The 21038-nt window shown below is 44.7% G+C and overlaps 1 protein-coding gene across 1 annotated transcript in view; it reads right to left on the reverse strand.

The window, feature by feature from the left end:
* Positions 1–18922, reverse strand: part of B4GALT5 (beta-1,4-galactosyltransferase 5) — a 73988-nt gene extending 55066 nt beyond the window's left edge. The window contains exon 1 of the mRNA XM_086702456.1: positions 18639–18922. Within this exon, the coding sequence (XP_086558582.1) occupies positions 18639–18753 (115 nt within the window). The 5' untranslated portion in view covers positions 18754–18922. The remainder of the gene's footprint in view (positions 1–18638) is intronic.
* Between the last annotated feature and the right edge of the window lie 2116 nt (positions 18923–21038).

The raw sequence follows: 21038 nt of genomic DNA on the forward strand, positions 1-21038 counted from the left end.
AGCCCGACGCAGGGCTCGAACTCACAAACCGAGAGATCATGGCCTGAGCCGAAGTCAAACACGTAATCGACTGAGCCACCCAGGCACCCCATGAACTGAACTGTTAATTATTTTTATATAAAAGACATTATTGGCGCAACTGGCAACACTCTGATGGGAACTGAAGGATTAGATGGCCATGAAGTATCAATGTCAATTTTTTTTTAATGCTTATTTATTTTTGAGAGAGAGACAGACACACCGCAAGCGGGGAAGGGGCAGAGAGAGAAGGAGACAGAATCCCAAGCAGGTTCCCAGGCTCTGAGCTGTCAGCACAGAGCACGACGCGGGGTTCGAACCCACAAACCGTGAGATCATGACCCAAGCCGAAGTCAGACGCTTAACTGAATGAGCCACCCAGGCGCCCCCAACAGTTTTTGATTGTTGTGTACCTAACTTCATTTTTTCCCCATAAGTTCTATGGCTTTTATTCAACAATTTTGTGTAGCATTATGTTTTTTAGGAACGCCTAAGTCATGTTATAGCAGAACTAACTGTATTTAATATAACCACCTTAACAAAGAATAAATTGCATGACATCAATGGTATCCCTATTCTGTACCTATAGACGTTAAAAAGAAACAAAGAGGATGGAAAAAGAAAACATGCCATTTAGTTGCAACCTAAATTTCCAACAACTCGGGAGCAAAGGAATATCCTGAGTTTTCATGCTGTCTAATGGTTCCACATGGGATCTTCCAACAGGCGAGGGAAGCCCGGTCAGCCTAGAGAAGGCCACACAAATTAACTTTAACTACATACCTAATTCCTTTAACTACAGATTTAGAGGGCACGCTGTGTCACAAAACCACATTTGAAAAAACAAAGGAAATAATGGCAGTAAAGTATGTGAATGTTTAATGTGGTCGCAGCAACCCACCCTACCCCCTTCGTTTTAAGCTGCTCTGACCTACCTTTGAGTGCCTTCTCGATCATTTCAAGTTTAGTTACTCCTGACAAGCTGGAGAAAACAATACCAGGCTGGAGAAAAATAATCACTAAGTACAACAGCTTTCTGAGAAAGCCTTTCTTTCTGCTTTGTAGAATCCCATCAAAGCAGGAGCCAGATTGAATACTACCCTTTCACATTAAATTAGCCACACTGGTATATGAGTTAATGAAATATAAAATTCTTCCGCTTAATTTTTATTCGTAATATTTAGGAATGAGATTAAATCAACCTGACACCAAAGGGGCTACAATTTCCTATCTGGTTTTCCGTATATCAGTAAACACAGCAAGTATATTTTCTTTATTGCTCTCCTTTTAAGAACTCCTTGCCAGAGAAAGATCTTTTTTTTTTTTTTTAACGTTTATTCATTTTTGAGAGAGAAAGAGAGAGCACAAGTGGGGGAGGGGCAGAAACAGAATCCCAAGCAGGCTCCAGGCTCGGAGCTGTCAGCACAGAGCCTGATGTGGGGTTTGAACTCATGACTGTGAGATCATGACCTGAGCCGAACAAAGTCGGGCGCTTAACCGATGCTCAACCAACTGAGCCACCCAGGCACCCCCAGAAATAATCTTATAGCGAGACGTTACATTTAGTTAGAGTGAGGGAGAGACAGAACTAACCAGGAAAAGATGTTACAGCAAAGAAACTGCAAAAGGGTAATCCAGCACAAAATAGCATTTACTGAATTGCTACCTTTCTCTACAATCAATTCTCTCAGACTAACAACTCCTAAGGTGCAAAATTTTCAAATATCTGTGTGTATAAAGATGAGAAAGAAAACCAAGAGATGAAAACATTTGTGAGGAAAAGATTATGAATAAATTATTGTAATTTCCTTCCTGCATTGTTCAAGTGGGTTTAATAGTTTAAAAGTGTTGTTCAACAGCACAAGGGTGGTAACATTTGTGAGACCCTAATTAAATATGATTCATTCTGGAATGTTTCCGGTGACACAAACTTACATAAATAATCTACTGGTACGTTTATTCAGATATCACAATGAAGAGAGTCTGTTTTTCACACATACAAAACAACCCCAAACTGTAGCTTCCATCTATGCACACTGTTTTACTATTTTATTCATAGAACAATTAAATTAATAAAATAATATTAAAATTAAATTGGTGGCAGTGATGTTTAATTTGTGGATACTGGGGAATGTTACTGAACGCAAACCACAAAACCTATGCCAAAACTAGTCCTAAAAGAGGTATTTTTCCCACTTTCCCTTGTAAGCTTGGTACTTCGCCTTGGTCAAAGCTGACATAAATAGCTACAGAAATCAGCAACACAGTCTCAGAAAATAAGGCCACCGAACCAAGAGAACACAGGTGGAAGACAGGCTAGCAGTTAATGGTGTGCTCCCAGGGGACCCTAGGGGCCTTCATCATCCTCAGCCATAGCACCTGCTTCTCAAGCTCAGCAGAACCTTCCAGACAACATCGCAGGATGAAAAGATTTATCCTTTGCAAACGTAGTGACCCTTGTCCTTCTAGCTTTAAATTCTGAGGGTTCAAATAAGAACTGGGTAACAGAAAAAAATGAGACCCTCCGGAAACTTTGCTGCAACCAACTGCTTCAGCCCTGGTCTACTACGTACCCCTTCACGGGAATTCCCTAGCAGGAAGTTCCCCACTTTCCCTTCCCCTCTCTACTCCAATAGAGCACTGTGATCAAGGGGCTGGGGAAGAGGTGGGAACAGTGATTTGCTGAACACCTAACTGGTACCAAGACTTGCAAACGTGATGATATCCCTCCTTTATCGTCACAATAATCCTGCATTTATGTACCGCTCATCTCCCGTTTTTACATATTAAGAAACACTCATTTGGGCACCTGGATCAGCAAGACATCTAAACAAAAATGAAATCGAATTATCCAAAAGCTTTAAAAATCAGCCTGTCCTTATGTTTTGTTTTGGTTGTTTGTTTTTGTTTTTTGGAGTCTTTGGGCCCTTTTACCTTTATAGTTTTCAGAAATACAAAGGTCACATCAAAAAATTACCTTTGTTCATGGCGGTCCAGTATACTATTCACACTGCTTTTGTATAGGTTTGAAATTTTCTGCAATCAAATAATTAAGGGGAAAAAATTCTCTCAAACATAAAGCAGACCAAAAAAGTAGCTTCTTACCTACAGTTAACTGCCAAATGAAGTTTGAATAAATGCCAATCTTCTAACCCACACAAATCTTAAGATTTCTCAATACTTAAAACCAGAATGAAGATAAGCCAAGTCAACAATAAAAAAGAAAATCAGGCCAACACCAAAACAAAACATCTCACTTGCCCTGTACCACATACATTCTCTCTCTCTCTCTCTCTCTGACACACACACACACACACACACACACACACACACACACACACACACACACACAAGAATGAAGGATTCCAGGGGCGCCTGGGTGGCTCAGTCACTTGGGCATCCGACTTTGGCTCAGGTCATGATCTCACAGTCCATGAGTTCGAACCCTGCATCAGGCTCTGTGCTGACAGCTCCAAGCCTGGAGCCTGTTTCAGATTCTGTGTCTCCCTCTCTCTCTGCTCCTCCCCTGCTCACGCTCTGTCTCTTTCCTTCAAAAATAAATAAACATTAAAGAAAAATTTTTTTTGAAAAAGAAAAAAAGAATGAAGGATTCCAGTTGCCCCTTCCAGACAAAGCAAATGATGGGTGCCAGCCTAGCACAATCAGCTCAAGTTTTTATCGAAAGCATAATCTTAGCAACAGAGGCAAGGTTATTCCCGCTTTCCATGCACAGAGCACAAGAGACTAGCTACTTCTCAATCACAGACTTGTGCTTCATGCCGTCCGTATGGTCCAGTCTCAGAAGACACTTCGTCCTCATCTCTCCTTGGATCAAGTAAAATACAAAACAGTTTCTCATTTCCTACGCAAAAACTACCTCTCAAAATGAAAGACTGGCAAGCAGAGCCAAGACATAAAGGCATAACTTTTGTAAGTTTAAAAACACCAAAGTCATTAACCTAGATACTTTTCTAATTAAAAAATTAGAAATGGGGCGCCTGGGTGGTTCTGTCAGTTGAGCATCCAACTCTTGATTTCGGCTCAAGTCACAATCCCACGGTTCATGACATCAAGCCTTACATCAGGCTCTGCGCTGACAGCACAGAGCCTAAATGGAATTCTCTCTCTCCCTCTGTCTCTCTCTTCATCTCTCTCTCTCTCTCCCTCCCTCTCTCTGCCCCTCCCCCACTCTTGTTCTTGCACTCTCTCAAAATGAATAAACTTAAAAAAAAAATTAGAAACAATGTTCCTAGCAATATATGAGAATCATCGTAGCTGCCCCATCCTAAATCAATCAGGACTGTTTTTCATCGACATGTCAAGTTTACGCACAAGACAAACCATTAATAAATTCATCTGCGACTTCCAATTTCAAAGCATTATCACACACAGACTAGGTAAGACACAAAATGCTTACAAGGGTTAAAATCCTTATTGAATACAAAATGGGCAAAACCTAAAACTACCACTTGTCAGCTGCCCACACACCAGGCCCACATAAAACCAAACATCTAACTTTTCTGGGCATAATTAATATAAAACCGTGCTCTGTGTCATAGTTCAATTATAATGAACATTTTAACAAATCCATCATGTTTTTATTTGATTCTTTTAGTTCCTCACCCTGAAGTTTTCTTGGTTAGCACGGCAACCTTTAACATTCCCGTATGAGCAGGGAACTAGCTAGTTGTACTTTTCAGCACCTCAGATCTGTCCACCTCTCCTTTACTTCCCTAACTTAACAAATAAATAGTGGGGTGCCTGGGTGGCTGGGTGAAGCCTCCGACTTCAGCTCAGGTCATGATCTCGCAGTTCGTGAGTTCGAGCTCCATGTCAGGCTCTAAGCTGTCAGCACAGAGCCTACTTCGGATTCTGTGTTTCCCTCTCTCTCTGTTCCTCCCCTGCTCATTCTCCCTCTATCTCTCTCAAAAAAATAAACATTAAAAAAACATAAATACATATTGACTGCACACCTTCTGTGTGACAAGACAGTGTTGTAGGCAGGAATACAACAATGAACAAGAAAGGTAAGTCCCATCCATTTAACACTGAATGAGAGAAAGGTCTGAAGATGGGCAGGAGCACAGAAGTCAGCCAGTGAAAAGGAAAAGGAAAGAGTCTAGTCTATGTTGGAGGGACAGGAGAAGAGTGGCATAAATGAGGCTGGAGAGGGAGGTAGAATCAGGTAAGATGGAGGGCCTTACAAGTTACGATAGGGAGTCTGAACTTTATTCCAAGAGTAATCAAAGTCACCGAAGGGTAGGAGACAAATTCATTGTCGGACAAATGCCTCCTGAGCACCTACTCAGTGCCAGACTTGTATTCTGAAACCGACACTCTTCCAGGTGGAAGAGAAGAGGCCTCGGCATGTAAATGTGTCCCTCCTCCACTGGTCCAGAGAGCACTGTTCTTATTAAGAAACATCAGGTCATTGCTTACCACCATCACCATGACTCCATTCAGGAGACACACAGCAGCCACATTCCCTGTAAATGTGACCACCAACCAAAACCAGGCACAACCAATGAGCCCAGTGGGGCTCAAATGTGTTTTCAAGAATTTAACTTTTCTGCTGCCTTAAATACCACGGTCTTAAATGTCTTAAATTATATGCACTATTATTTCTGGCAATTAAGGAATGTTAACACCAACTGAACAGCAGTTGAAACTGATCTTCAATTAAACACATCCATCCAGGAGTATCAATCACTCAAAACTGAAAATTTTTACTACAGGGGAGCTGTAGTCCCTAGCCGAATACTTAAAAAAGTAACAGAGCTATTGCCTGCCTCATTCATTACCGAACCCCAAAGCCCAGCACACTGCAAGGGTGCAACACAGAGATTAAATTAATGAAGTTATAGCTCTAGTAGCCAAAGTAGGCAAATGAAAAGCCAAGTTTATGTACTTTTTCTTTCATCACAGAAAAAAAATTTTCTAAGAACCCACCTGTCTTTAATCACCACCATTATCACTCATGTTTAGATAAATACATCTGCAGCTGGCACCGGGCACAAAACAATAAAATTGCCAAATTTCACCTTGTCAGAGGTGCAGGAGTTCAGCAGGTTTTACATATTAGGTTTTCCTTTTTGCTCATTCTTTAGACTCTGTTCATATTCTGATAATGTTACGAAGGAAACAGGATGAAAAATAAAAAATCCTGTGTTCACACCACACCCCTCCTCATCACGCAGGGACCATCCTGGCAACGCGTGCCTCACCTCCACCTGCCAGCCTGGCCTGTGCCGTTGACCGGGAGGCATGGGGAAACAGAACGCTCTGGTGAATAAGGAATTACCAATTTTCAACGAATCAGAAGACAAAACAAAAACAAACAAAAAGACCCCACATTTCATACCAAACTCAAAACCACGCCTCCATTGTCTTCATTCTAACCACCAGCACCTATTATTAAATAACCAAATGTAGGGGCCTCTGGGTGGTGGCTCAGTCGGTTGACTTTGGCTCAGGTCATGATTTCCCGGTTGGTGGGTTTGAGCCCCGCATCAGGCTCCGTGCTGACAGCTCAGAGCCTGGATCCTGCTTTGGATTCTGTGTCTCCCTCTCTCCCGCACTCTGCTCTCTCAATCTCTCTCAAAAATAAATAAGCATTAAAAAAAATAATAACAAAATGTATAAGGTGCTGGTTAACGGAGATTTGGGGTCAACCAAATGCCAAGTAAAATTTACTTTTCCCTATCTTAGAAGTCATCAGCCCCTTTCATTTCTGTATGGAAAATAATGAGCCCAGTGTTTCATTAACTATGTTCACCAATCTATAATATTTTCCAAATTTCTCTTCTGTAGCAGATGTTCAATCAGTAAACTGTATTGTCCCCACCACCAAAAATGTGGTATATGTCAACATCTGGCCTTGCCTTTACACGGACTTTCAGAGAACCGCGACTCGAAGCAGAAAACATTTAAGTTATACTTCAGTCCCGCTGGACAAAATAACCAATAAACAAAAAACATCAAATAAGACGTGGATAGTCCCCCTTCCATCAGAAAAAGTCACAGGACTCTTCTAACACTTGAAATACTTAACACAATCCGCACAGCGTGTCAAGTTTAGCAAAAAGCGTAACTATTTTAAAGACAGAGTCAGAAATCAAGCAAGCAGCATCACATTTAAAGAGGTTAAGAGCAAAATAAACCAAAAACCTGTGACTCCTTTCTCAGTAACCAGACCAGTAGTAGCTTGTGCAGGAAATGCACGAAATGCCTTCTGGTAACTTAAGCATTACAAACGCCTATCAGACCTTCACAGGCAGAAAAAGGAATGGGCACGCTGAAGAGAGCAAAAGTTAGCAGTACATTTTTTTAAAGTGCAAACAAAAGAAAAAAAAGAGACAAATTGAACCTCATTAAAATTAAAAACTTTTGCACACCAAAGGTTGCTATCAAGAGTGAAAAGCAGCCCACAGAATGGAAGAAGATATTTGCAAACCACAGATCTGATAACAGCTTAATATTCAGAAAATAGAGAGAGCTTCTCACAACTCAACAGACAATCCAATTGAAAAATGGGCAAAGGACCAGAACAGACATTTCTCCAAACAAGATACACAAATGGCCAATAAACCCATGAAAAGATGCTCATTATTCATCATTAAGGAAATACAAAGCAAAACCACAATGAGCCATCATTTCACACCTAAGACGTTTATACTCAAAAAAAAAAAAAAAAAAAAAACCACCCAAAAATGGAGAATAAGAAGGGCCGCCAGGATGTGGCAAACTGGAACCCTCATACACCGCTGGTAGGAATGTAAAATGCTGCACCCACCGTGGAAAAGTCTGGCCGTTCCTCAAAAAATTAACTAGAATGACCACATCGCTCAGCAATTCCAATCCTAAACATATACCTCAAAGAATTAAAAACAGAGACTCAAGCAGATATTTGTACACTAAAGTTCACAGTGGCATTATTCACATACCCAAAAGGTGGAAATAATTCAAGTGCTCATCAAAGATGAAAAAACCAAATGTGGTGAATACATACAGTGGAATATTCTTCAGTCATAAAAGGAACAAACTTCTGATCATGCCATCACATGGATGAGCCTTGAAAACACTACATGAGCTGAAACAAACCAGGTACAAAAAGACAGTATTCTAGGATTCCACTTATGTGAAGCATCTAGAAAAGGCAAATTCATAGAGACAGAGAGATTAGATGGTACCTGGGGCTGAGGAAAGAGGAGAATGAGGAATTACTGTTTACTGGGAACAGAGTTTCTGCTTGAGGTGATGACATTTTTGGAAACGGTGATGGGTGCAAAACTTGTGAAGGTAATGAAAGCCACAGAATTACACATTTAAATTACTAAAATAACAAGGCAAACTTTATGATATATATTTTTCTACCCCAAAGAAAACAAGTACAAAGTAGTTTGGGGCAAAATGAACGCAAAGCCACTTCAAAACCAGGATTAACAGAAGAAGCAGTCCTTCCCCCAGAGTGAATGCAATCCCACAATAAAAGGCTGATTTACCCGGACGACAGTTTCTTCATTCATGCCATCAAATGCTGAAGTGCATACAACGTGCTAGGCACTATCCTAGACCCCCCAAAAAAATCACAATCCAGAAAACTTCCCAATCAGGACTCTACAGATTATGACGATATGGATAAAGTGAGTTTTTCTTAACAAGTTAAAAGATTAAATGCTTTTATTTAAAATACACAGTTTCATAATAAGTACATCAAAACTCCTAAAACCAGTCTGTTACCATCTTTGGCCCACGTGGTTTAATTGAAGTTGCCAATTTGTCACTTTCTAAACTGGAATAAAGGACCTTTCCTTCTTTCTTTCCTTCTTTCTTCCTTTCTTTCTTTCTTTCTTTCTTTCTTTCTTTCTTTCTTTCTTTCTTTCTTTCTTTTTCTTTCTTTCTCTCTCTCTCTCTTTCTTTCTTTCTCTTTCTTTCTTTCCTTTCTTTCTTTTAACAACCCAAACATGATCACAGCGCAGCATTTAAGAAAATACTATTTTCTGACCTTCACAAGCCAATGGGCTACCAGTCGGAAAATATATATATACATCACAATCCTGAGTATAATTTAGGCGTGGTGCCTAAAAGCAGAACTCCTCAAGATGGGATAATTAGTTCTATGAGGGAAAAAAACAAACAAACAAACAAACAAACAAAAAAACTCTTGTTTTCCCATCTTTCCAAGCGCATGGTTGTTCAGCAATGAGAACTAAGCAAAAGGTTTAAATGACTATGAATCATAGTTTTGGGACCACCTGGAGGGTGAAGAAAACAGTTTCCCCTTTATGATATTTAAATGTTTTACAGCTCTTTAATAAAAAATAATACACAGTCGTGCTCACTAGCATAGCCTAGATTAATTTAAGTTTTAAAGCACAACACTGAGCTGTCCTACGACCCACGCCTGCTGGTACCTGACGCTCCACAGCATTTTCATCACCATAATTAGGCCACTAATCGCCTCAGAGAACTGTTCATAATTGATGACGGTAACTAAGGTAACTCAGAAACAACGACCAGGTTGCCTTCTAGTCGCTGCAAACTACCTGGGTATCTGTAACCTGGGAAGGAGCAGGAACAATGCCTACCGTCTAATAATTGCTTACTCAAACCAGCAAAGGGAGGGGAGGGAGGGACACTGGAGAAGAGACAGCACTTTAAATGATTCAGGGTGACTCCCGTGCCTGGGAAAACACTGACTTCAGGGGATCGGCAGGAGGTATGAATGTTCTTCAGGATAAAGCCACAACATAAAAAAGAATTTACTGGGTCAAAATGTAATATTCATTTTCATTTAGCATCCAATTACCTAGAGGACGGAGGACCGAGCAGGAGCTAATGAGTCCGGGGCTATCTCACGCTTGAAAGCAAAAGTGCGATACTAGGGAAAGGACTGATTTAGCAGATTAAAACTTAAAAGGATTTCCCCAAGGACAAAAAAAAAAAAAAAAAAAAAAAAAAAGAGCGGGGGGGGGGGGGGCGGGGAGGTTTTAACATCCCCAAGATATTCCCCATAAAATTCTTTTTAGTTTTTTCCCTTGCCCAAGACAACACACAAATGTTTTTTCTTTTCCTTGTCATAGTAATTTCAAAGATACAGACTTGATTGCAAAAATTCTTCTTTTTAGGGCAAAAACTGTCCGAACACAACAGCACTGCACACAGTGAACTTCTCCATCACCCCAAAGGGGGAACCTGCGCAAACACTTCGCCACCCCAGCAGTGCCACAGAAGCCACGGCTCAGCACCTCACCAAGGGTTAAGCAAGCGGGAAACCCAAATTTTAAAAGATGGGTGCCTTTACGCAACACAAGCCATTATTCCTTCTCCCACATCAGGGTGCCATCCACACTCGCCCAGAATCCTGTAACCTCAGATCCGACAGCATCCCTAGAATCTGTACCACCATCCGTGCCCTCAGTTTACAGACGTGACGACTGAATAACGCTTCCTGTCTAGTCACTGGTGATGCCCGACTAGAGCCGCGATCCTTCCAGCTCCGTGTGGTGCTAGCATCAGACCCTGGAGGACGTCTCCCACTTACAAATAATCGTTACAAACCTAGGGAGCTTGGTGTCAAGCTCTGTGCTAAGCCCTTTTACATACATGCTCTACTTGATTCCCACCACAACCATGAGAAAGATAGTATCTTCCACTTGGTAGATAAGAAAATTGAAAATAATTTGCCCGGGGGACCTGGCTGGCTCATTGCATAGAGCTTGTGACTCTTGATCTCAGGACTGTGAGTTAGAGCCGCGCTCAGAGCAAGGAGGAGAAGGAGGGGAGGGAGGGAGGGAGGGAGGGGAGAGGAGGGGAGGAGAGGGAGGGAGGGAAGAAACAATGTGCACATTCAGTGTGTTGATTCAAAACCTAGGTCTGGTTGACTTCTAAGCTAATGTTCAGTCCTATTCTCCAGTCCTTACCACGGCTACAGGGTCCTACACAGCCCGACCCCTCCTATATTTCTGAATTCATCTCCTACCACTCTCCCATCACTTAAAAAAATCCAGTCGGGCCCCCTGGGGTGGCTCAGTCAGTTGGGCATCCGACTTCGGCTCAGGTCATGATCTCGAAGTCCGTGAGTTCGAGCCCCGCGTCGGGCTCTGTGCGGACAGCTCGGAGCCTGGAGCCTGCTTGGGATTCTGTGTCTCCCTCTCTCTCTGCCCCTCCCCCGCTCATGCTCTGTCTCTCTCTGTCAAAAATAATTTTTTTTTTTTTAAATCCAGTCAACCTTCACTCAAACTCATCCCTGCCTCAAGGCTTTTATACGTGCTGGGTGCCCCCATCCCTACCCCGACCACCACCCCCAAACCTGTCAACGATTCATTCTACCCCTCCAAGACAAGTATCACCTCTTCAACAAGGCTTTCCCTAACCACTCAATCTAAAATAGACACTCAGGGGGCACCTGGGTGGCTCAGTCAGTTAAGTGCCCCTTGATCTTGGCTCAGGTCATGATCTCAGGTTGGCAGGATGGAGTCCCACGTTGGGCTCTGTTGGGCTCTGCACTGATAGTGTGGGGACTGCTTGGGATTCGCTCTCCCCCTTCTCTCTGCCCCTCCCCCCACGCGTGGGTGTTCTCTCTTTCAAAATAGCTAAACTTAGGGGCGCCTGGGTGGCTGAGTGGTTGAGCGTCTGACTTTGGCCCAGGTCATGATCTCATAGCTCATGAGTTCGAGCCCCGCGTCGGGCTCTGTGCTGACAGCTTAGAGCCTGGAGCCTGCTTCTGCTTCTGTGTCTCCCTCTCTCTCTGCCCCTAACCCACTCACATTCTGTCTCTGTCTCTCTCGAAAATAAACATTAAAAAAATTAAAAAAAATTAAAAAAAAAAACAGCTAAACTTAAAAAAATAAATAAAATACAACAGATACTCCGTCACTCCTACAGCTATCTGAAATCTTCTTGTACATTGGTTGTCTCCTTATTAGGATAAAAGCACCACAAGGGCAAAAACCTCTCACTGAAATAAAAGCGCCAAGATGGCAAAACGTTCTGCCTTATTCATTTCTAGACTACCCAATACCCAAAAGAGCATCAGACCAGAGGAGGCTCTCAAAGGAACCACCAGTTGCATAAAGGAATGAATGCCTTTATTCTACTTTTCCCTAGTTGTTTCTTGTGATTAATCTTATCTTTTCAACCATCCTGCATGTGCCTCAGGGATATCTTATAATTCTCACTTTGGGCAAGTTAATGACTCAACTTGGGCTTATACAATCATCTAGAAAGTGAAAGAAGCAGTCGGTCTGGAATTCAGGGGTGCCTGGGTGGCTTAGCTGGAGGAGCATCTGACTCTTGATTTCGGCTCAGGTCATGATCCCAGGGTCGTGGGATCAAGCCTTGTGTGGATCCACACTCAGCGTGGAGGCTGCTGGGGATTCTCTCTCTCCCTCCCTCTGTCCCTCTATCCCTCTCAAGCGTGCGCACACTCTCTCTAAAATAAAACATCTTTTGTATTTAAAAATGTTTAAAAAGAAGCTTAGAATTCAAATATCTCCCACAGCTGGTAACATAACAAGGTAGATACTGAAATACTCATTATTGACCCATGGATCTTAAATTCCTTTCATTTTCTCACATATTTCTACAAAAATACACCTACTGTGCAAAGGCAAGCACGCTTACTTAGCTGGCATTAGAAACTAAGGAATAACTGGGGCGCCTGGGGGCAGTCAGTTAAGCGGCGACTTCGGCTCAGGTTATGATCTCACGGTCCGTGAGTGCGAGCCCCGCGTCGGGCTCTGTGCTGACAGTGCGGAGCCTCCTTGGGATTCTCTGTCTGCCTCTCTCTCTGCCCCTCCCCCATTCATGCTCTCTCTCAAAAATAAACACTAAAAAAAAAAAAAAAGAAGAAAGAAAGAAACTAAGGAACAACTACCCTTACAGTAGTAGCATACGCAGGCCCGCCTCTTCTCAAGAGGGCTCCATTCGCCTCTTCCAAGCCACACCCAACCTGTCTGCTTCTGATTATCCTTTATCTTGACCAGCGTTAAGCTCCAGTTTTCTCTACTTCTTTGACAGGCCTCAGCAGCATCACATTCTTTTACTTCTTGCCTGCTAAAGTTTTGTTTGCTTTAGATGGTTGGATGTGTCCAACAGATCTCCTATGATCAAAAAAGCTCCAAAATTAGAGCAGTCAGTTGCATTTTGGCTTCTATGGTTTGGAATTTCCACTCTCCTGAAGAGTTCCAAAGAGTCTTAGCAACACAGAGACCCTCCTTCCTGGTAATATATTATATGCTGCTCCCACTGGCCTGTCAAGCTTGGGGTGGGGGGAGGGGGGATGTCAGGATTGGGCCGGGACCATCTACTGGCTACAGTATCAAAGGCCTGGAACCGTATCTGATACCGTGTGACTGATACCGTGTGAACGGCTGCTTCTAAAGATTGTCCAAGATGAGCCTATTTTCACTGTTAAAGACATTTCATCTCCAAACCCAGACCTTGTTTCCAACACAGCAAAATGCTGCAGGGGAGACATGAAACATCGCCAAAGTCCTGGTCAAAAATGTGCTGTTCAGTTTTATAACGTCAACCTGTTCCCTAAAGATGGTTTCCTTCTAAGACAACTGACCGGACTCAAAGAAAATATTTGAGTGAGTTGAGCGTGAAAATGAGCATGAGGGGGTGGTGATCTTTAACAGGATGAAGTTTTTTTACTTTTTTTAAAAAAAATAACCCACATTCCACCATATGTATATCACTCCACAAAAGCTCAAGCACTACATGCACTGTGGCATTTAGGGGGCATTTTCACATAGGGTACAAAAAAAAACCCACAAAAAAACAAAAAAAACGAGGCTGTTTTCATACCAACCTGGGGATTCTGAAATTTTCCTATGGTTATTAGAAAAAGTTGCACTTGACTACATAAAACATGTATCTTATCTAAAATCTTAGGCCCAATATTTCTACAGAATATGAATGAATTATCAACTTTCTGTATGTGAAAACATCTCATTAAAAGTTGGTTAACATGGGGGCGCCTGGGTGGCTTGGTCGGTTAAGCATCCGACTTCGGCTCAGGTCATGATCTCACAGTCCGTGAGTTCGAGCCCCGCGCCGGGCTCTGTGCTGACAGCTCAGAGCCTGGAGCCTGTTTCAGATTCTGTGTCTCCCTCTCTCTCTGCCCCTCCCCTGTTCATGCTCTGTCTCTCTCTGTCTCAAAAATAAACGTTAAAAAAAAAATTAAAAAAAAAAAAGTTGGTTAAGATGAAGTTCTGGTTTTTCAAACAGCTTTGGGGTTTTGTCAAGTATAAGATCAGAGAGAATCAAGTGACTTGCTCAAGGTCATTTGGTCAAATCAGGTGGGATTAGCATTACTGGTTCCTGCCTTCCAAAAGCCAACCAAAAATCAAACTTTTCTTGAAACTAAGCAAGCCAAAAGGGAAAAATCATTCCCCATTTCCTCTCCTCGGTAATCCAAGGACAAAAGAAAAATTAGTTTCAATGGCAGAACTTCAATTAATAAAGTTTCGTCAATACATAGATTATTACCTCCAACCATGCACGGCACCTCTCTCAAAATTAGTAACTATTTTACCAATTTGCAAAGGTCAGTAACCTCTATACAACCTTCCCATCTAACAGCCCCATAAACTTACTAAGATGCTTTTAAATCAGCCTTTCCTATGTACATCTATAAATAGTTCACTTCTCTTATCTTCTATAAGATCTGGTCAGACTGCAATATATAGATGTACTCTGAGCTGTTAGATTTTTTTTTCTTGAAGTTAAAGGATCATAAATAAGTTCAAAGTTTTCTTCAGAACTCTGAAAGGAATAGGGATATTTCACCAGGAAGGGTGAAGCAGCGATTAAATACACGGGAATTGGTCAGGCTGGGGCTGGGGCAGGGCTAGAGAGGCTCCTACACATTTTTATCACCAGATCAGCTGCTGCTTCAGACATTTCAAACCCACCACCTTCATCACATTTTCTGCCCCATCCTTTTCATTTCTACTTTCAACCTGCTGATATAAAACACTACCTTTGAATTAATAACAAAAATGTAATATGCAGTGAAGCCATATTTTGAAATCACTAACTGGACTGGGATAGGGGTATTAAAGCAGCTGGGAACTCTTTGTACTTATTACAAGCACAGTGTACTCGTATCTAGCAAGCAACAGTCCTCACATCCAATTTTCCGAGTCGAATGGTGCCATTACCCCTATTTCAGATGACCCTCAAGTCCAGGATATTGCCCTTTGCTCTCGGACGATAGGTCACCAATATTAAAAGCTGGCATGAGAACTCAAAAATACTAAGTTAGTGGGCAGGCTAAAATTGTGGCTGGATTCTATCATATATGAACAACTTTAAAATATTTAAAACTAACATTAATTTTCTCTTACCTCAATTTCAATTCAAGTCTACTTATTTCTGAATATAGTTGTAACACACTTTTTGAACTGATGATTTCTCTGTAGGCCTTTGAGCAAAACGTGATCACTGGGTATATAAAGCAAATCAAAAGCAGGACTGGAAAAAATTAAACCCGGAAGGAAATGTAAGTCACTAACACTTTCCATTATGCCAGAAGTGAGAAATGTCATTATTTGGAAATGAATCAGGTTAAGCTATTATCACACTGCCAACATACAGCTGTTTTTGACCTGCAAAAACAGAAATTTCATATGGTTCAACCTAATGTTATTTTCTAAGCTCATTTTAATAACTGTCTCAAATTAAGGTGTTGACAACCCAAGGCACATAAAACCTTCTATTTCTCTAGATTGCCTTAACCTTTGGAAAGATTTGCCACCCCACTGTCCAAAGCTGGCCATTTGAGAAATTAAGTGTATTAACAGGAAAGCCAAGATTTAAAAAACAAAACAAAACAAAAACAAAAACGAGACCCAAAATCCCACCAAACAGCTGAATATAACTGTGCCTACAAGAACCCTAAAGCCATTCCACATCTTTTGTGCAGTTCACATTCTCCACTAACAGAAGTTGAATCCTGAGAAGATCGGCCCTTTAGAAGACTTCCATTTAAGGAAAAACTAGTGAAAATGTAAGTGCACCGCATCTTTTTCAGTTTTCAATGATACAGGAATCTAAGCATGGTAAATATTCATCATTTTACACTGGGGTTCCACTGACCTAAAAATTTATTGTTGAGGAATTCTAACTGAGTTGGTGAGTTCTGCTGGAGAATGTGCCTTCTAACCTTTCTAATCTCAAGGGTGATCACCATCCCAGTGGGATTATTCTGCTATTTGGATATGGTCGATTTATGTACAAACAACAGAAATAACCTGTCACAGACAGCGTTTATGGCTGCAAGAATACATCTAGGTCTAAATCTATCATCTTACACCCATTGTTAGTAAGTCTAATAACTAATATGCTAATGACCTCTTTTCTCAATTAATTCCACTAATTACTCACCTGTTCTCATTCTGCCAAAATTCCTCTCTCCTAATCTGATCCATCAGACCACATACTATACTCTCCCAGAGGGATGTTTTTTTCCCTAAGATACTTCATAAACTGTTAGGACAATCAGATGGTGCCTGTTCTATCTTTCCAGGTTTCATTTATAGTATACAGCATCAATATTAACCAGCAAGTGAAATACGCTCTTAAAAAAAAAAAAAAAAAAATCAGGAGAGAATCTCCTGCTCTATCTGGAAATTTCTCTATTCAGCTAGTTCAGTGTTGACAGGTCAACAGAGAATGGCACTAGGCATTACTACAGTCCTAAAGGGCATGCCCCTATAGTGAACCCATCAACCCTTTCCTAACATCCAAATGACCCAGACTTTTTATAGCAGAATCTACTCTCCTTGCCCCAGCCCCAACAGCATCTTCTGGTCATTTTTCACCCTGAACTAAAGTTTTCTCTGGAGCGTGTGGTGACACCCTGTCAGTCAAATACATTCTTTAAACCTTCCATCTGGGGCGCCTGGGTGGCGCAGTCGGTTAAGCGTCCGACTTCAGCCAGGTCACGATCTCGCGGTCTGTGAGTTCGAGCCCCGCGTCAGGCTCTGGGCTGATGGCTCAGAGCCTGGAGCCTGTTTCTGATTCTGTGTCCCCTCTCTCTCTGACCCTCCCCCGTTCATGCTCTGTCTCTCTCTGTCCCAAAAAAATAAATAAACGTTAAAAAAAAAAAAAATTTAAAAAAACACGTACAAAAACTCCCTGTGCATCCTAAGTGCTTTAAAAAAGAATGTATCTACTTCCATCCTTAAAACCCTATGAGGCTAGGTTTAGTACTCCCATTTTACAGAGGAGAAAAGCTGAGGCTCAGTAACTTGCCCAAGGTCATAAAGGGCAGGGATTTGAATTCGAGTCCGACCTCGGTGTCCTCTGACCTCAACCCTCATGCTGTATTTCCTTCCAATCTCTTTCTTCATGTCCTTTATGTCTGTCTGCTCTGTGGTCTTACAAAGTCTATGCTTGGGCAGTGTTCAGTTTCTCCTGGGGCTGTCTTGCCTTTAAAGGACATGCCTTCCAGAAGAATGAGTACCCATTCCATTTTTTCTCCATGCTCCTCCTTCCCACCTGGCACCATTTCCCCCAAGGCTCTTATCACATCTCCTCCTCTAGGGCCAATTTACGTGTCCTCTCGGTCCCTGAGCAGGCACCACAGGATACTGAAGGGCCACCTTCTACCCTCAAGGCTACGAGAGAGAAGTAAAAGGGTGGAAGGGTCCAGACAGCCCCTCTGCCTAAGTCTTCATTCAGGAAGAAACTGCGGCCGAGGACCGGAGGGGGGGTGGGGGGGGGAATTTGGGGAAGGAAAAGAAGTACGGGGCGGAGTAACAAGGGTGTGCCCTTGGGGGTGGGGGGTGGGGAGATGGAGACGGGGAGGAGGCGTGGGACGCTCAGGGTTTAACAGATTGAATGGGAGGGGGGGGTGGACCGCCATAAGGTGGGGGGGGGGGGGTGCCACCCGGAGACGAAAGGGGCCACTTGGAGGAGGAGAATGTGTGCGCTGGGGAGGAGAACCTGGAGGTGGATACAACAGGAAAGTGGAGGGAAGAAAGGGTAGGGAGGGGGAGCAGGAAACGGTGGACTCACCCGGGAGGAGAGAGGGGAAGGATGGATGGGAACCGGGAAGGTGGGGCGCCTCGAGACCCCACCACCGAGGCTCGGCGAGGAGGGGCGGGAGGGCCGAAAGGGTTCGGGGTCCGCGGAATGCCGGGAACCGGGGCCTCGGGAGACCCCGGGAGAGGAGGAGCGGGAGTTCTCGAGCCGAGCGACGGGAAGGGGGGGGGGGGGGGGCTCAAGGGAGGCAAGGGCGGGAAAGGGGGCGTCCCGGCCCGGGGGCTAGGGGCGAAGGTATCGTCGGGCTCGCCAGGGGATGGAGTAAGGAGGGCCGGGGGTGCGCGGGAGGCAGGCGGGGGCAGTGGGTTCCGGGGCCCGTCGGGGTGCAGAGGGCGGGAACGTCCTGGCGTCCCCCGAAGGCCGGGCGTGGGGTCTCCCGAGGGTCGGGCCGGGGTCCCCGCAGTCTTCCGCGGCCAGGCTCCGGGCGGCCTCCGGCCGGGGTCTTCCAAGGGTCGGCGCGCCGTCAGGGTGGGGCGAGGGGTTCCCGAGATTTTTCCCCCGCTCCCCGAGGCCGGAGCGGCGCCTCCCCCCCCCCTCCCCAGGACCCCAGGCTTCCTTCCTACCTATGCCGGGCGCCACATAGACGAAGTAGAGCAGGGAGGACGACAGCGAGAAGAAGAAGAGTGCGGCGAGCAGCGAGCGGCGCGGCAGCCGCAGCAGCCCCCGGCGGACGCGCATTCTGCAGCCGAGCCTGCTCCCGCCGCTCCCCGTCCGCCGCCTCCTGGGCTGCCGCCGCCGCCTGGGCCTCGGCCACCACCTCCCGGGCCTCGCGGGCCGCCGCTCGCCGCCGCCGCCTCGCCGCTCCCAGCCGCCGGCCGCCGCGGGCCGGGCCACATAGAGCGGGCGGGGGCCTGAGCGGCCCGGAGCGAGCGCAGCGGCGGAGAAGGGGCGGGGCGGGCCGCGGGAGGCGGGCCGGGGGCGGGGCCAGCGCCGCCGGGCACCGTCGCAAAAGACCGGCGCGCGCTCCCTCGCCGCCCGACCCCCCGGTTCGGCTCCCGCGGCGGAGCGGCGGCCCGCAGGGAACGTCGCTAAATGGCGACAGCCCCTCTCCTGGCGCGGCCACCGCCCAGGCTTTCGGGGAGCGTCGCTCAAGTGCCGGTGGGCTCCGCGCAAGGGCGCCCCTAGCCCGGGAGCCAAGGGGCCGTCTGCAATGTCTGACGCTGCTGGTCGCCTACTGCGACAGTGGAGCGGGGATTATAGGCATAAGGGCTCGGCATACACCTTCACTCATTCATTCATTAATTCACCTCACCATTTATTAAAAGCCAGACATAGGCCATAGGCCAGACGCTGTTGTTGGTGTTGGGCACGCTACAGAGAACAAAACAGACAAAATCTGTCTTCGTGAACTCACGCTCGAAAGCGAGGAGAAAAGGAGACAAATCAGTTCGTAGTATCGGGTACTGATAAATGATATGAACAGAATAAAACACGAGAACGTATTGGAGGCAGGCTAGTGTGGTTAAGGAAGGCCTCATTGACCAGGTGACGTGGGATGAGACATAAAAGGGTGAACAGCAGGCACAAAGGCCCTGAGGTCAGAAAGCTTCCTCTCTCCCCAGGTTATCCAAACCCAGGATAAAGGTTAGATCTCTAGGCAGGGTCCACATCCCACAGAATCATAAGGAGTGTAATGATAACAATTATCAACGTGAGGACTTGGGTTGAGAGACGCTGGGCTTTACTTATGTCGTTAAACTGCCCCAGCAGCCCTGCAGTCTGTGCTCTCATTATTGCTATTACACAAATGAGGAAACTGAGGCTCCTAGGGGAAGCAATTCCCCCAAGCCTTGCAGTAAGGGCTCAAATCAAAACTGACCTGTCTCCCAAGGCAGACCTGTGACCACTAGGTGGTAACTTACGTCAACATTACATCTGGCTACTAATTCGCACCCTGCAAGTTGGTATCCTACTCCGTAGGATAGTGTGTGTGACCATAACCAAAAGAATGCTTTAAGATCAGCCCCAGGTCAGAAGAACCAGCCCAGCTTCAAGAGCCTTCCAGCTGAATTGGAGAGGAAAGCCTTCCTGGTGTAGATACATCTCCCAGGAACTGTGAGGCTGTCTTGGAATGCCAGAAGCAATCAGGAGGGATTCTTTGAGAGTCAACAATAATCCCACTTTCTATTCCTAAGGTAATTTATACTTTTTGCAGTGTCTGAGCCTGTAAGTGAGGGCTCTAGAGCAAGACTGTCTAGGTTCCATGGCTCCTATCTCTTCCATTCTTAGCTGAATGACTTCAGGCAAGTTGCTTAACCTCTCTGTGCCTCTCAGTAAAATGGCAGATATTATTAGTAACAATTGCATCCAGTTGTTGCGAGGATTTGAGTAATCCATGCCAAACCAGGCACGTGGTAAATGCACACAGCTCTCACCTAACCAACACCCCTGGAAAATGGGATGGGGCAGAAGAAGCTTAAACAACAAAATTTCTCTGCTTTTCTCGGCAGGGAATTTTGACTCGGATTTGGGTTCAAATCGTGGCTTGGTCTCAGCTAGCTGTGTGACCATAAACAAGTCATTTACCCCTCAGATTCTATTCATTGCCTACAAAATGGACCCAGTGTTGCCCACCTCTACAGGGACGTGATTCAGAGTAAGTGAGAGCTGAGCTGAGGCCCTAGACCAGAAATCTCAAACTGGCTGGAATAATCTGACCTGTAACTCCTTTTTGTTTGGCCCACACCACGGCTCCTGCCCCACCATGATCTCGCAGTTTGTGAGTTCGAGCCCCACATAGGGCTCTGGGCTGACAGCTCAGAGCTTGGAACCTACTTCGGATTCTGTGTGTGTCTCTCTCTCTCTCTCTCTCTCTCTCTCTCTGTCCCTTCCCCACTCTCACTCTGTCTCTCTCTCAAAAATAAATAAACATAAAAAAAAAATGAACAATCGGGGCACCTGGGTGGCTCAGTCGGTTGGGCATCTGCCTTTGGCTCAGGTGGTGACCTCACGGTTCAAGGGTT

This window comes from Puma concolor, chromosome A3 (genome assembly GCF_028749965.1).
Source record: "Puma concolor isolate L17-30 chromosome A3, mPumCon1.1.hap2, whole genome shotgun sequence".
NCBI classification, from domain to species: domain Eukaryota; kingdom Metazoa; phylum Chordata; class Mammalia; order Carnivora; family Felidae; genus Puma; species Puma concolor.